The 16,452-nt window shown below is 47.9% G+C and overlaps 1 protein-coding gene across 3 annotated transcripts in view; it reads right to left on the minus strand.

Annotated features, from left to right (window-relative positions):
- The window catches only part of flna (filamin A, alpha (actin binding protein 280)), a 70,135-nt gene that overhangs the window by 12,207 nt on the left and 41,476 nt on the right, over nucleotides 1-16,452 (minus strand). The window contains exons 17-37 of one of the 3 annotated variants that reach the window (XM_056274500.1): nucleotides 16,154-16,314; nucleotides 15,931-16,021; nucleotides 15,575-15,744; nucleotides 14,743-14,860; nucleotides 13,661-13,773; nucleotides 13,139-13,288; nucleotides 12,097-12,415; nucleotides 11,770-11,943; nucleotides 11,493-11,655; nucleotides 9,897-10,057; nucleotides 8,876-9,043; nucleotides 8,628-8,751; nucleotides 7,880-8,036; nucleotides 7,588-7,777; nucleotides 6,628-6,651; nucleotides 5,829-6,076; nucleotides 2,755-2,829; nucleotides 1,591-1,690; nucleotides 1,358-1,498; nucleotides 1,082-1,210; nucleotides 536-709 (exon numbers count right to left, since the gene is read on the minus strand). In XM_056274500.1, coding sequence (XP_056130475.1) covers nucleotides 536-709; nucleotides 1,082-1,210; nucleotides 1,358-1,498; nucleotides 1,591-1,690; nucleotides 2,755-2,829; nucleotides 5,829-6,076; nucleotides 6,628-6,651; nucleotides 7,588-7,777; nucleotides 7,880-8,036; nucleotides 8,628-8,751; nucleotides 8,876-9,043; nucleotides 9,897-10,057; nucleotides 11,493-11,655; nucleotides 11,770-11,943; nucleotides 12,097-12,415; nucleotides 13,139-13,288; nucleotides 13,661-13,773; nucleotides 14,743-14,860; nucleotides 15,575-15,744; nucleotides 15,931-16,021; nucleotides 16,154-16,314 — 3,150 coding nt within the window. The remainder of the gene's footprint in view (nucleotides 1-535; nucleotides 710-1,081; nucleotides 1,211-1,357; nucleotides 1,499-1,590; nucleotides 1,691-2,754; nucleotides 2,830-5,828; nucleotides 6,077-6,627; nucleotides 6,652-7,587; nucleotides 7,778-7,879; nucleotides 8,037-8,627; nucleotides 8,752-8,875; nucleotides 9,044-9,896; nucleotides 10,058-11,492; nucleotides 11,656-11,769; nucleotides 11,944-12,096; nucleotides 12,416-13,138; nucleotides 13,289-13,660; nucleotides 13,774-14,742; nucleotides 14,861-15,574; nucleotides 15,745-15,930; nucleotides 16,022-16,153; nucleotides 16,315-16,452) is intronic. The other 2 variants (XM_056274501.1, XM_056274502.1) reach the window with 2 other exon arrangements.

The following is a 16,452-nucleotide window of genomic DNA, read 5'->3' on the forward strand; positions in this document are numbered from 1 at the left end:
GTCATCATCAAATGCAAGTCTGGGAACGCGTCGAATATGATGAAACATCTGACCAGGCATGGGATACATCTGTGAGTGGACGACTGCTCTGTGTTTGATAACGTTAATGTCCGTGCTGCTGCTGCTGCCAGCGTTAGCTCTGGGACATCTACTGCTGCGGTCTTCTGGTGCCACTGCTAGCAATGATGAAACAGGTAAGGACAGTTATGATGATGTGTATAAATAGGCTCACATACATTAAAGATGTCAGTCTGCACATTGAGCTCATTGTTGACCTCACTTTCAATCTCAAAGTGCGAGAGTACAGAACCAAAACAACACAACATGTCAATGAGTTATGGTGCTCGCTGTATAGAAAAGTAGCTTGCTGATCATCCTATAAGGTTTTCATAATATATAGTACCGAAAAAGTATTGTTTAGGTATCGTATCGAAGGTATTGGTTTCGGTATTGAAATTTTTTGGAACGATACCCGACCCTAATGCTGATCAAGTTCAAAAGGTATGAAGACAGTGTGCAAGTGTGTGTGAATTACCAGTAATTCTAGCAGAGAAGGGGCTGCCGGGGATGTGCTTGTCATTGTATTTGACCAGGATGCTGTAGTCTCCAGGCAGGACTGGCAGGTAGGACACAGTACAGGTTCCGTCCTGGTTGTCCATACAGCTGATGTCTGCTTTGGACGGGCCCTCAATGGCCAGTGAAAGACCACCTGGAAGGACATGATGTCAACACACTGAGAAGAGGGAGGAAGGGCGAGCAGGGAGGTATGCATCAGTGTTTCATGTGCCAAAATTCTGCTGTGACTCATCATCGCCTTATTTTCTTCTTGATTTATGTGCCGTTTCTGTTATATCTATCCTTTATTCACACACTTTCACCTCGTCACACTTTCACCGAGAGGCATCTTAACTGTCCATCCTTTAACCAAACCGCTTATCTTGCTCTCAGGGTCGCTGGAGCCTATCTCAGCAGTCATTGTGCGGTAGGCGGGATGACACCCTGGACAGGCCGCCACACACACACACACACAGTTTCTTCTTGGTCATGTATAGATTATTGTGTGTGTATAGGCGCTGCCCACCCTCTCCAGCATCTTTGGTGTTGACTGTGAAGACAGCAGGTTTGTTGACAGTGCCATGGATGAGGCCCGGCCCATAAGCGCTGACGTTACCACTGTTCATGTAGTCCACATAGAACTGCAGCGGGCTGCCTGCAAGCCATCAAAGAGGGGAAGGAGGAAGATGAACTACATGTACTACTTCACAGCTTCTTTACTCATGTCAGGTGGTTGGATTTCATACCACTAATCATATTGGCTTGATCCGTCAGTACAAAGTAATGAATCTATAATTCCTACCGGGGATATGGATGCCATCATATTTGATGTCCATCTCATGCAGACCAGCCTCAGTGGGGGCATACTTGACAGTGACGGTGCCATCCTTGTTGTCAGTAATGTCCGGCTTGGCCACCTTGCCTGACGGCATGCGGACTTCACCTACAGACACATATCTTTAGACTAAATACCCCAAGAATTCCGTCATAAATGAGGTGTGTGTGTGTGTGTGTGTGTGCGTGCGGTGTAGGCACCTGTGATCTCTCCCTTTTGGATTGTGAAGGGGATGACCAAGTCAAATGGTCTCAACCCTGTCACATCGAGACCGTTCATCCCCATTGGCCTGTCTGTGGCCTAAAAGACAGAGGCGATGTTAATGCTAGTGTATACCATATATTTAACCCACCTGTAACACTTCTAATGTTGTGGGTAGGGAAAGAGATGCATAAATAATGAGGACTGATGACTGATCAATGGGGGACAAGTCAACAACAGCAAGTAACACTGACAAATATGTCGACAACGAGATGAGGAACAGATGCCATAAACACAGCACTAGAAGAGGGAGCACAGGGTTCATAACAACGGGGAAAAGATGGGATCAGACAACCATGACATGAGATGAATGACAATGGAGATGATGATGGTGATCATGATGATGACACCAACAAACTGCGAGAGGGAATCACGTGAAGAAAAACTGACAATAGTTAGATGAGGATGAGCCCACTTGAGGACAGGATGAGTCAAAACACAAACCCAGGGCAGCCATTTTGTAAAATGTGGAGCAGCTGAGGTACCTGCATTGATAATTCTCAAAATGGAAGCCTTTCTCTTGTGAGTGTGCGGCAGAACTATCGCTTAACATACAACACTGTTGTACAGTAGGGCTGTACAACGAAACCAAAAGGTATTCATAAATTTCTTTGATTCCCCCAAGTACATGGAGTAAGATTTTTTTTTACTTATTGGGCAAGGTCTAGATAATATTTCCTGTAAAAAAAAGTCCACATCAATCACAATGCAATATGCAATATGCAATATGCGGATGAAAACAAATATTTGGTCAATACTGTGCTGCCCTAGAGCTTAGGTCTTGTATGAGTATGTATTGAGGGGGGAAAGGATGAAACACCTGCAAGAAACACCAGACATAGACCAGACACTGGGTGCATGGTGCTGAAAATGACAAAGATAAGGGCGATGTAGGATAAATGAGAGTAACAGTACAGAAAAAAAGAACATAACAAAACTGAGTCATGATATCCGGGATGGATGAATATCATAACATTGAGAGGAAAAAAAAAGATGAGGGGACAGACAGGAGCTAGGAGACCAGGAGATGTCGAACAGCAATGGCGTCAACACGAAGAGTGTGAGAAGGGGATGATAGAGGTCAGAGACAGAGGTCTAGGTACCCAGGGTTGTTGAGCGTAGTACTGGGGCATTTGGCTCTGCTGCATTAGCTGGTCTGAAGGAGCTCCTTCCAGCGCCTGAGAGGGGTGGTGAGGGTGCGTGGAGAAATGGATGGAGAGATACAAGGGGAGGGTTTACGGATGTATATATGGGAGGGGATTGGGGGGAGGATGAGGATCGTACAGGGAATGGAGAGGATAAAAGAATGGAGGGGGAACAAAACAGTAGTTAGCACCTTCTAACAAGTCTGGTGTTACCAGGAACCAATCAGGAAGCTGCTGTGGAAAGAAAGAGTCAAATTCCACCGATAAGTCACCAAATCATTCCCTTTAACCCATGCTTTCACATGAGTCACATTTACACTAGGTATAGCCACTGAGGAGAACTTCTGTAGAGAATCCAAATAAGGGGTGAGTCAGTCAAGAAAATGGCAAAATCAGTAATGTTCTATCATATGCCCTCAAAGATGAATATTCAAATTCCACCCACCAACTGTTGCAGCACATTTCCCCAGCAATCACATCTTCAAACAGCGAGGAGGGACTTGATTGGTTAAGTTATTTAGTGTTGTTTTAGCGCTTCTTTGCAATGGTGTCAACACTAAATTCATATCTATACAATGAGTCACTGATAGTGCCTGTTATTACAGCTTTAGAGTCACTGATAGTCCCTGTTATTACAGCTTTAGAGTCATCGATAGTCCCTGTTATTACAGCTTTAGAGTCATCAACAGTCCATTATTACGGCTTTAGAGTCACTGATAGTCCCTGTTATTACAGCTTTAGAGACTACCTCTCTCGATACTTTGACTAAGTTCGTGTCAGCTTCTAAACCAACTACTTGCCTGCTTCACCCTTTACCAGCAAAACTTTTTAAAGACCTCTGGCCTTTCCTTGGACCTACAATGCTAGACATCGTTAATTTATCACTTACTACTGGCATTGTTCCCAGCAGTTTTAAGACGAGATTTGGTTAAACCTCAACTTAAACAAAACCGCACCTTGATCCAGGGTCTCTTAATAACTATCAACCAGTCTCAAATCTTCCATTCTTTTCTTAAGTACTAGAGAGAGTTGTGTATCAACAACTTTCAACCCATACAGAAGAAAACTATCTATATGAACCTTTTCAATCGGCTTTCAGGGCCTGTCACTCCACTCAAATTGCTCTGACCAGAGTGGTGAACGAGCTACTAGCTATGGACTCTGATTCCACCCCTGTGCTTCTTCTACTGGACCTCAGTGCAGTCTTTGGCACCATTAATCACTGTGTACCATTAGAGTAAATTTTGGTGTCTCTGGCTTAGCTCTGTCGGCTTAAGTCTTACTTATCTGGAAGAATACAGTGTGTGCTATAATAATATTACATCACAATTCTCTGACATTAAATATGGCGTACATCAGGGCTTGGTTCTTGGCTCTCTACTTTTCTTTCTTTATATTTCACCACTTGGCCAAATTATATGCAGTTATGGAATACATTTCCATTACTATGCTGATGATACTCAGCTGTATGTGCCTATAAGGGCTGATGATCATACTCAAATGACTAATTTAGAGGCCTGCTTGGCTGCTGTGAACAATTGGAAGTCACCAAATTTCCTGCATTTAAATTCAGTTAAAACAGATGCTTGTCATGGGCCCTGCTAGACACACATCATTCTGATCAAGTAATGGTAATAATCAACAACTCTGATTTCACAAAGCGTGGCAGCAAAAAAAATCTGGCTGTTATGTTTGATCCCAGCCTTTCATTTGATAAGCACATTAAAGAATTCACCAAGACAGTCTTTTTTCACTTACATAACATAGCTAAAATTTGGTCTTTCCTGTCCATGGCTGATGCAAAGACTCTAATACCTGCATTTGTTTCATCCCGACTTGATTACTGTAATGTTCTGTTCTCAGGTCTGCCACATGCTAGTACTAAATGTCTTCAGATGGTTCAGAATGCTGCAGCTAGAATCCTAACTAAAACTAGGAAATTTGACCAACTCTTGTTCATTGGCTTCCTATCCATGTTAGATCAGACTTCAAGGTGCTTCTGCTGACTTAAAAATCCTAAATGTGCTTGCCCCATCCTACCTGTCTGATCTCCTTAAACCTTACACTCCATCTCGAGCCCTTCATTCTCAAAATACAGGGCTCCTGTGTGTACCCAAAGTTAAAAAGAAGTCAGCTGGTGGCAACAGGGCCTTTTCCTATCAGGCCCCGTTCTTGTGGAATAACCTGCCTGCTGCCATCAGACAGTCAGAGTCTGTGGAGTCCTTTAAATCCAAACTTAAAAGTCAACTTTTTGCCTTAACCTACAATTACTTGCCTTTAAATTGAATACTTCATGACCTGTACTGCATGGCGGGTTGGTTTGTATCTCAGTGAATTTACCAAGCACTGTTTTGCCAATGAGATTATATATTGCAAACAGTTCTCTTCTCTCACGTCTTTTCTCTCTCTCTGAATGATGTGTTTTCCTTTCTCTTCTCCGGTGTATGTGAATGGTGTGATGTGAGTCTCCCTTCGCCTAGGTCTACATGGTGATGGTGGTCACGTGGCTCAGGTCCTAGGCTGTTCCAGTGGCATCTGGACACTGCTTGGCATACTACTAATCATATTCTTCATATTTCTTACAATTCCATTACAATTCTGTTATCCTCTTTCAATGTTGTATTGTGTAAACACAACATCCATTGCACATCTGTCCATCTTGGGGGAGAGAGCCCTCCTCTGTTGCTCTCCCTGAGGTTTCTTCCTATTTTTTCTCCCTGTTAGGGTAATTTTTTATGGAGTTGTTCCTTATCCGATGTGAGGGTGTAAGGACAGGATGTTGGTATTGCTGTAAAGCCCACCGAGGCAAATTTGCAATTTGTGATATTGGGCTATACAAATAAAATTGACTTGACTTTGGAATGACTACCTGCATACTCTTGGCTCTAATAGAAAGGGTTGGACATCTCTGGAATAGTGTACATTATGCTACAGGGCTGCATGTGCATTTATTGTGTTAAGTTTGACTATATATTGCTCTGCCCAGTTTTAAATACATTTTCTGCTCATATACATATGTGCACAACACTCACCGTAACCTGGAAGGGGCTGTTGGGGATGTGCTCCCCTCCGAAGCGGACGCAGATGACATACTCGCCGGGCTGCGGTGCCGTGTAGAAGATGTCGAACGTCCCGTCCTCATTCTCCACAACGTCCACATCGAGCTCCGCCCCCTCGGGCGTGCACACACTGCAGGTAACCTTGCCTTTACCAGCAGCCTTGGCGTCCACTGTGATCACGGTCTGCTCGCCGATCTGGATGGTGGGGCCCACACCCGCACCTGCAGGGAGAAGAGGAAACTATGCGTCAGATACCACTGTTACAGTCAGGTGTCATTACTCATCCAAACACACACAAAAACTCAGTCATATGCATGTACCCATAATACTCAAACCAGCATTCTCTCACACTCACATAATCCACCATGCACGTTGCATAACCATGAGACCAGGTTGAAGTGGGATAAGCCAATGTCAGTCATGTCTATATTGTTACTAGTTATGTTATAATCAATGACTTTAACGTTATCGTTACAGAGGTTCCATCTAGTATTGGAAGCTAGAATTAGCCAGAATGCCATTCCACCATGCTGTCCACCTACTCTGTTAGTCCATTAGTCTCGCCAACAGAAAAAGAGACAAACAGTTATGAAGAGAGGAAATGGTAACAGGTTCGGGAGATGAAAAGGAGAGACGAGAGAGAGAGACGGGGGTGAAAAGAGAAGAAAGCGAGTGAGAGGAGGCAGAGAGAGTGCAGCACCACCATCCCGCATGCGGAGCGAGAGATTAGAGGATTTCATCAAAAGGTATGAGCTCTTTCTTTGAGGCTTACCCAGGCCGTGACCGCCGATTGAGACTGAGAAAGGAACGGTGAGAAGCAGGAGCAAGGAAAAAAAAGTGACAAATAAAAGATAGTCAGGGGGGGGCGTGAGAGGACAGTAATTGTGCTCCAAACCGGGGGGGATGAAAAACGGTGATGGAGGAGTGTGAAGCAAGGAGGGTTTTTGTGTGTGTGTGTGTGCGCGAGTGTGTGCATGCATGCGTGCGTGTGTATATGTGCGTGTGTGTGTGTGTGTGTGTGTGTGTTTTACAGCAGGGATCCGGCTTTGCATATGGAGGGAGGGGTGTGGACAGAGTGTGATAACTGATGAGCACAGCATGAGGAACACAACACACCACTGCACAAAAAAACAAAACAAATCAAACTGTGAGCAACAAATTTGCAGAGGTATGAAGTCTAGACTGCCATTTCTTTATTTTCCACTCATCTTCTCCTCGCTTGCTCTTTAAGGAATGTTGCTCTTTAAGGAATGTGCTTTTTGTTGATTGAATCATCAGATATTTAAGACATAAGACACCAATTAGCCAACTATTGGGAGTTTCCACTGTCCTGCCTTCCATCCTCGTGTCTGAATCACAGCCTAGTCCTCTTTACCAAATAGCTGCAGGACAAAGACCGAAATCGGAGGCTCTCTCTGTAAAGCCCCATAAAGCATTTCAGTTGGTGTGAAAAGAGCTGGACGACTAAACCATTAAGTTCAGTCTGGTACGGTGGACACCAGGACATGTACAGCCATGGAAACATTACCACCTTTGTGAGGAGCTCTGCTACGCAATATGCTGGGAGACTGGTGTGTGTGTGTGCGTGTGTGTGTGAGATTTTAATTCGGCAACCTTTTCATTTGTGCACTCTGGATAACGTGTAACACGCAGGTCAATCTAAACTATATTAAGACACGGCTCCTGTCCCGTCCATCACATCTGAGGCGTGTATACGTAGTCCGGCATGTACCTGTGACGGTGCACTTGCTGGCGTCTCCTGTGGGCAGCGCCCTGATGCGGTAGGGGGAATATGGGATCTCATCCCCGCCGTACTTAATGAGGATGGTGTATCTGCCAGTCATGTCTGGCACGTAAGACACCAGGTAGGTCCCGTCGTGGTTGTCACGGATATTAGCCTTCTTAGGCTTCCCCTCTGGGTCCTGAAGGGAACAGTTAAGGAGCGACAGATGAAACCGGGCTCTCTAGTGGCTACATGGGTGCGGGTAGTAGGTGAGAGTCTCTGTGTGCATGTGTGTCCTCACAGTGATCTGCACGGCGAGCAGTCCCTCCCCGGCGTCTTTGGCGTCGATGGTGAACTCAACTGGCAGAGAAGCAGGCACCCCAGTGGTGTTGAGACCCGGTCCGCTGGCACGTACCTTGCTGGCGTCATGGGTGGGCAGCACCTTCACCTTGTAGGGACTGAGCAAAGGACATAGGGGAGGGCCGAATGAGGGAGAGGGATAGAGCAGATGTTAGAAGATGGCGAGAGACAGAGATGAAGAGCAACATGAAAGAAAGATGATTGGGAAATGAAAAATATTCACATTTCAGAAGTTTAAATAATATCCACCCATCCATCCGTTATCCAAGCCGCGCATCCCAAGTGGGGTCATGGGATGCTGGAGCCTATCCCAGCAGCCATTGGGCGGCAGGCGGGGAGACACCCTGGACAGGCCACCACAGGGCCCACACATTCACACCTAGGGACAATTTTAGTATGGCCGATAAACCTGACCTACATGTCTTTGGACTGTGGGAGGAAACCAGAGCCCCCGCAGGAAACCCACGCAGACACGGGGAAAACACGCAAACTCCACACAGAGGACGACCCGGGACGACCCCCGAGGTTGGACTACCCCGGGGTTCGAACCCAGGACCTCCTTGCTGTGAGGCAAGTGTGCTAACCACTGCGCCACCGTGCCGCCCTGTATTTATATAATAATACCAGATCTACATATACGGACTCTCTGCTCGTGACAGTTGAAGACTGTGTGTGCTTGTGTGTGTTACCTGCGTGGAATCTCTTCATCAGCATACAATACGTTGATGGAGTAGGGTCCCTCTCTGGTGGGGACATAGTTCACGGTGTGAGTTTGGTCTCCATTATCCACCACTTCCACAGGTTCCACCACCCCTAAACACACACACACATTAACTGCCAGGGAGCCTTTTCATGTTCATGATGCAAGAAGATGATTATCTACACAACTGTCACAAGTGTGAATCTGTAAGGCACACGGATACACACGCAGTCTTACCTTTGGGGCCCTGCACGCGCACCTGCATTGGAGCCACTCCAGCTTTGGAGGCATCAACTGTGAATGCCTGACTAATGTTGGCTCTGACGTTGTTGCCCAGGCCCGGGCCCTGGCACTTCACCTTGGTGCTGTCCACCGTGTCACTGACTGGCACAGAGAACGGACTTCCTGTACAGACAGGAAGAGAAAAGGGAGAGTGGGTAGGAGAGATGAAAGAGGGTGAGGTAATGGGTACGAGTAGGGTGACAGAGGGAGGACATTAGGATGCCAGTATGGGAAAGTGTCCCATTAGCGTGTCAGGGCTCCTCAGTAGGCTGAGGTGGCTGTAGGTCAGAGGAACGGGTCAGGGTGGACCCATCTTAACGACCTCGGCAGCATGTGACTATCCCCCCACCCAGTCTACGTCTTCTGTCAGTCTCTGCTTTGCTCTCCACTCTGCTAAGAAAACACTGCAGGAGACATTTAATATGAGACCAAGTTTTGTTTTTGTTTTTTTGGTTCCCCCCCTTTTTCTCCCCAGTTGTATCCGGCCAATTACCCCATGCTTCCGAGCCGTCCCGGTCGCTGCGGCACCCCCTCTGCCAATCCAGGGAGGGCTGTAGACTACCACATGCCTCTTCCGATACATGTGGATTCACCAGCTGCTTCTTTTCACCTGACAGTGAGGAGTTTCACCAAGGGGATGATCACGCTATCCCCCCCCCCCCCGTTCCCCCTTCTCCCCCCGAACAGGTGCCCCAACTGACCAACGGAGGCGCCTAAGCAGCGACTAGGACACACCCAGCTTCCCACCTGCAGACACGGCCAATTGTGTCTGTAGGGACACCCGACCAAGCTGGAGGTAACGCGGGGATTCGAACTGGAGATCCCTGTGTTGGTAGGCAATGGAAGAGACCCCTATGCTACCCGGACACCCCCAAATATGAGGGCAAGTTGATTAAATGCTGTCAAAGCTGTGTAATTTCCCCATCACTTTGTATGTTTGTGAGCGAGGTGTTGGAGACATATCAACACTCAGTACCTGTGATGGGTTGTCCTCCGTAGGTGATGTTGAGGTTGTAGGTGCCAGGCTCGTAGGGAATGTACTCCACGCTGCAGCTACCATCCTTGTTATCAGTGCAGGACATCTTGGCCTCTGATGGACCCTCAACTGCCAGACCCAGACCACCAGTACCTGCTCCCCTGCAGACCAAAGGGAGTGGAAGAGGTCACTAAACAAAGATTTGTTAAAAGTCTACCCAGAGAGGTTAGTTGGCCAACGCCGGCGGGTCACCTTTTCACTCAACTCAAGTTTTATCAGTCTTCTACGCTAGACCTCGTGTGTCAGCTAAGCAATATGGGCTATCAGTGTCCTTACGCCCCCGTGTGATGAAGAACAACTGGGGACATGAGCTGTAATGTGCATTTAATCCCTGCCGAGAGAAGTATAGATTTGTTACCCTCATAGCATATGTGAGATGCAGTCATGTATTTTGCTGAATATATCACCAGGGCAACCACTCCATCATCCTCTGGAAAATCAACTACGGGAAGTGTCTCCTTTTGGAAAACAGGAAGTTCCCAGTACAGTCAGACATGTCTTCACATGTTCCATAGAAAATAAGTCACAAACCATGCTTCATGTCAAGCTGAAGAGTATATTTGGCACGTCTGCAAACACGTTCCTTGCCATGTCTGCCCCGTCGTTGTGCTGCAGGTTCGCTCCTGTTCAAAACATGCTCTCAAGAAATCTGAGCTAACTGAAGAGACATGTGACTGGCTTTTTTTTGTGTGGATCCCCCCCCCCCATTTTCCCTCCAGTGGTATCCAGCCAATCACCCCACTCTTCTGAGCCGTCCCGGTCGCTGCTCCACCCCCTCTGCCGATCCGGGGAGGGCTGCAGACTACCGCATGCCTCCTCCCGTACATGTGGAGTCGCCAGCCGCTTCTTTTCACCTGACAGTGAGGAGTTTCACCAGGGGGATGTAGCGCGTGGGAGGATCACGCTATTCCCCCCCCGTTCCCCCTCCCCCACACCGACCAGAGGAGGCGCTAGTGCAGCGATCAGGACACATCCGGCTTCTCACCCACAGAGACGGCCAATTGTGTCTGTAGGGAGGCCGGACCGAGCCGGAGGTAGCACGGGAAGCGGTGCGTTTCTTAATACCGAGGCCACCAGTGAACTTGTAAAAAAAGAAGTGACCATATCGCTTTAACTGGTAATCTCAAACCTTTTCATACAAACAAGTGTTTGGTTCATTACCATCCATCACCGACGACGGTAAAACGACAAGGCTTCAGCTCACTTTCAATTCAGAAGCTTTGCTTCTCCGAGAGTTTGCATTTTAAAAGGAGGTGCTGGCCTGCGCGTGTAAACCACGACACAAACTGGCGGTTTCATGCCATCCGCAGTGGCTGGTCCAGCAGAGGACAGGTGTAACGTCCTCCCCGCTGGACCAGCTAGAGAAGCATCAACGATCCTCAACTAGTGAGACGTGGTACTCTAACGGACACTGGAACTCTTTAGATCACCACTTTAAGGACGCATCCTCAGTGGGGAAATTTCCGGAAGTGTGTGTGTGTGTGTGTGTGTGTGTGTGTGTGTGTGTGTGTGTGTGTGTGTGTATTTCCCGCTTACCGGGTTTCCACGGTGAACTTGTTGGGCTTGTTGGTGATGCCGCCTTTGAGCCCGGGACCGTGCACGCGCACACGTGCGGGGTCACAGCCCTCGGTCACTGCTACACAGAAGGGACTCTTGGGTACTGGGGTACCGTCATAGGCTACCTCGACATTGTGGGGTCCTTAAACACAGGCACAAATAACGTTGCACAAGTGTGAGTACAGACAGCACATTGGAGTACACGCTCAAGGTCTAACATCCGTGGCACAGTAGTTTAATAAATCACATCTCTCACCTTCCTCGTAGGGCGTGTACTCCACATTGTAGGTTCCATCTCCGAGGTCGGTAATCAGGGCGTCCGTGCAGCTGCCGGAGGGGTTGCTAATCAGGGTCTTAATGTGGTCACCTCCCAGCTGGGTGAGAGCCCGAGCATCCACAGTGAAGTCGGTGGTGGCCTCACGAAAGACACCTTGGTGACAAGACAAGGAACACAGACAGTGAAAACAAATGGAAGACATCCTTACGTCACAGAAGGAGTTATCTGGAAAGAGGAGCTGTTCGACCCCTTTACCAAAAGAATTAAAACAAGATAAACTACAAATATAACCCAACGCATCCTTACCTTTGCCCTCCACACCAGGCCCGAACACACGGACGCCACTGGCATCCACGGCAGGCTCCACGTTGAGACGTGCGGGGAAGTTTGGCACATCCTGGCCACCATAGCGGATGGTGAGGGTGTAGGAGCCGGGGTAGAGAGGGATGTAGGTGATGGTGTAGGTTCCATCTCCGTTGTCTTGGATGTGGACCTCAGCTTCAGTCCCGCTGTCCGAGATGATCTCAATGGTCAGCTCAGCAGGCCCAGCGTTGGTACAGTCCACAACAAACTCCCCCGTTTCCCCAACTTTGGCACGCTCCAAGCCCGGGCCTGAGCAACGCACCTGGGAGAATAGCAAGGGGGAGGATAGAAACCAAAATGGTTTCAGTGAAAGTAAATCAGAATGCAACAAGTGTGTGTAGTGCAAAATGAAGACTAATACAGTAATTTCACACCGCGTTTCAAAAGAGATCGTTGCCAACAACATAACTAGTTAAACAGACTCCCCCCACAGACATACATTACATACCACATATCATTTGTCTTTTTTTTTTAACCCCCGCCCCCCCCGCCCGACCAAATTGCACTTGGTCAATTACCCCACCCTTCCGAGCCATCCAGGTCGCTGCTCCACCCCCTCTGCTGATCCGGGGAGGGCTGCAGACTACCACATGCCTCCTCCCATACATGTGGAGTCACCAGCCGCTTCTTTTCACCTGACAGTGAGGAGTTTCGCCAGGGGGACGTAGCGCGTGGGAGGATCACGCTATTCCCCCAATTCCCCCTCCCCTCCGAACAAGCACCCCGACAGACCAGAGGAGGCGCTAGTGCAGCGACCAGGACACGTGCCCACATCCAGCTTCCCACCCGCAGACACGGCCAATTGTGTCTGTAGGGACGCCCGACCAAGCTGGAGGTAACACGGGGATTCAAACCGGCGATCCCTGTGCTGGTAGGCAACAGAATAGACCGCTACGCCCGTGGACAAAGATTTTTGTAATTCAATGCAAACCTACAAAATACACATATGTAAGCACATCAAGTGTGAGCAGTAAGCATGACTAACCTTGGAGGGGTCTGTGGCAGGGTAGGCTGTGGGGGTGAAGGGGGATCCAGGTATTGGAGCGCCATCATAGGTCAGCTCGACCTGGTATGGCCCCGCCTCCCTGGGGATGAATTTCAGCTGACTGGTCTCGGGGCTCAGCCCGGGCTCCACCTAGGACAAGAGCATATGAATGAGCTTTGCCGATTAAAAACCTCTTGAAATTCCCTCCACTTCTGCAGGGCCAGAAAAGGGTAAGATGCCCGGACTTTTCCATACAGCAGGCAGTGTTGTACACTGCCAAAGTCCCACCTTCTTGTTTCCTTTTACTCTTCTGTACCAGTGCCGCGGGAAGTTTCAAACAAGAAATGTAAAAATCGTCCCCATTACAGCCACACAAGATTATGGTCAAAAGTAAGCAATCCCAGTTCAGACTGGCGATAGAAAGCTAGACAATCCCAAACAGAGGGCATCCCATCAATCACAGACACACACTATTCCAACAGGGTGCTTTCAGATGACGCTGCAGGAATCCCTGAGCCTTACTTTGCTGGTCACCGGCTTCCCTGACGGACCGGTCACCTTGGCAGCGACCTTGCCCTGACCACCAGCACCCTTCGTCTTCACAGTGACTTCCTGGTCCTTGCCTACAGTCATCTCTGCAGGGACAGAAAGGCAGCATCTTCAGAGCACACATCCAACACGCTACAGTAATGGCTGTCATGAAGAAGAAACGCCACCGTTTTGAAGAAGTGGGGATGAGAAAAGACAAGAAATCATACGGTAGGGGAATCGGCGAGGTGGCTGAGTGACCTACATTCTGCTTTGTCGTGGTAAAAAGATGTAATAAAATTAACACTAGAACAACCCGGGTTTCACACCTATCTAAAACAAATCTGGGCAGTCATTTTGACTGGCGCGGTTTTTAAACTCTATATTCTGTCGAGATAACACCCAGTGGAGATATTAATGCATTACATATGTCAGTATGTCTGTTAGGAAACTAGCTGACACCGACATTAACATTTTAACAACTTTAATACTATTTTTCAAACAATTTAAAATGGCTGCTGCAGCGCCTCGGTGGTAGTCATGGCGCGTCTGTAACGAGACATGTTGGACATAATCAAAAATCAAGTGTAGACCATTTCTCTGTACTGGAGGACGCTAGTGTGTTTCTAGGACAGAGCAATGAACTTCATGAAGGAAATGATGCGACCAACACCCGTCATAAATACTGACATGACGCGTATGATCACATGCAAATGTGATCATACCGCTCATGGTTGTTTTAGGTAGACCTTATCATAACCTTTTTTGTGCAATTGATCTAAAATTCATTTTAATACAAATATGTGAAATTTTAGCGGCATTTTGAAAATCCAAAACTGTCAAAATGTCCGCCTTGGTGGTTCTACTGTTAAGTGAGTAGGTGCATGCTCCCATGAGTCAGGGAGACATTAAGGAGCATCATTTGGGCAGACAGACGGGTTTCCTAGTCTAATGGATACCGTACACAGGACAATACTATAATGGAGGTACCGTGACATTATTACTCACGAAAATGCAAAACCATGAGGGTTATTACTAAAAGATAAGAGTATATGGTGACAGCGGGACAGACTTACTGTCTCCAAGGCCAGTGACGTTAACCTTGCTGAGGTCCATTGTGGGAGCGACAGCAACGTTGAAGGGGCTCTTGGGAATGTGGTCTCCTCCGTAGGTCACAGCCAATCCCAAAGGACCCTGGGGGTACAAGTGAAGGAGATTCAGCTCTACAAAACAGTTCATTATGTAGGACCAAGTGTGATAATATGTATACATCAATCAATCAACCAACCAACCAGTCAATCAATCAAGTTGCATGCAACTGTGTGTAGAGAGACAAACAGAGAAAATCAGTGCTTATCTCAAGATGAATTTAACTTTTATTGGGGGGGGGGGGGGGGGAGTTTTCTCCCGAGTTGTATCTGGCCAATTACCCGACTCTTCTGAGCCGTCCCGGTCGCTGCTCCACCCCCTCTGCCGATCGAGGGAGGGCTGCAGACTACCACATCTCCTCCAATACATGTGGAGTCACCAGCTGCTTCTTTTCACCTGACAGTGAGGAATTTCACCAGGGTGACGCAGCATGTGGGAGGATCACGCTATTCCCCCCAGTTCCCCCTCCCCGAACAGGTGCCCGCACCGACCAGAGGAGGCGCTAGTGCAGCGACCAGGACACATACCCACATCCGGCTTCCCACCCGCAGACAAGGCCAATTGTGTCTGTAGGGACGCCCGACCAAGCCGGAGGTAACATGGGGGATTCGAACCGGGATCCCCGTGTTGCTAGGCAACAGAATAGACCACTGCGCTACCCAGATGCCCCTAGATGAATTTAACTTGGGGGGGGGGGGGGGGGAAACAAAACACCATGGTGTCTTCATTGTGTGCAAGTGTGCTTTTCTCCCATCTTACCGGCTGCACAGGCGTGTACTTGACAGTGTGTGTGTTGTCGTGGTTGTTGACGATTTCAAAGTCCTTGATGGCCTCTGCTTTGGTCGGGCCGCTGAAGTTGCAGTCCAGCTTAGCCTTGCCTGCTCCCTTGGTGTTCACCGTGAAATGAGTTGGTTTGTTCAGCTCAACACCTGACAGAGAGAAACAGAAAGATGAATTAAAATGAGGTTAACTTGTAAATGGAGGCCTTGTGTTAAAGTAAAGACGAAATATGGTTGTTTTCTTGACACAATGTAAAGCAAATACATGTCCCACTGGATTGATGGAGTCACTGTGTGTGTGTGTGTGTGTGTGTGTGTAAAACGGGTGGGTCTTACCACTGCGGCTGAGTCCTGGTCCTTCTGCCTTCACTTTGCTGGCATCATGTGAGGGATCCACCTTGATCCTGATGGGAGTCATTGGAATGGCCTAGACACCATAAACCCCAAAATACAAAACCTTTAGCAAAATACAAACCCTGACCACCATTAAATTCACAGCCTTCGTCTACCATTACCCATGATGCATCGTTACAGTTCATAATGGACACCAACAACACACCTGGTCTGCAAACAGGACCATGATGGTGTAGCTGCCTGCACCAGGAGGAGTGTATTTGACAGTGAAAGTGTCGTTGTCGTTTCTTATGATGTCGAAGTCGATGTCGGCCTCAGCTGGTCCCACCACGCCCGGGGCACACTTGATTCCTATACTGATGTCACCTGGCAGATAAAACTCACATTAACACTTCAGTTGTTATTCTTTGCTTTCCATCAGTAGCCATCTTGCCTACTCTGCAGTAATAACTTAGTGGACTTCAGTTAAGGACTAAAGAAGACCAAGCAGAGTCCATACTGATG

This window comes from Lampris incognitus, chromosome 2, assembly GCF_029633865.1.
Source record: "Lampris incognitus isolate fLamInc1 chromosome 2, fLamInc1.hap2, whole genome shotgun sequence".
Classification (NCBI taxonomy): domain Eukaryota; kingdom Metazoa; phylum Chordata; class Actinopteri; order Lampriformes; family Lampridae; genus Lampris; species Lampris incognitus.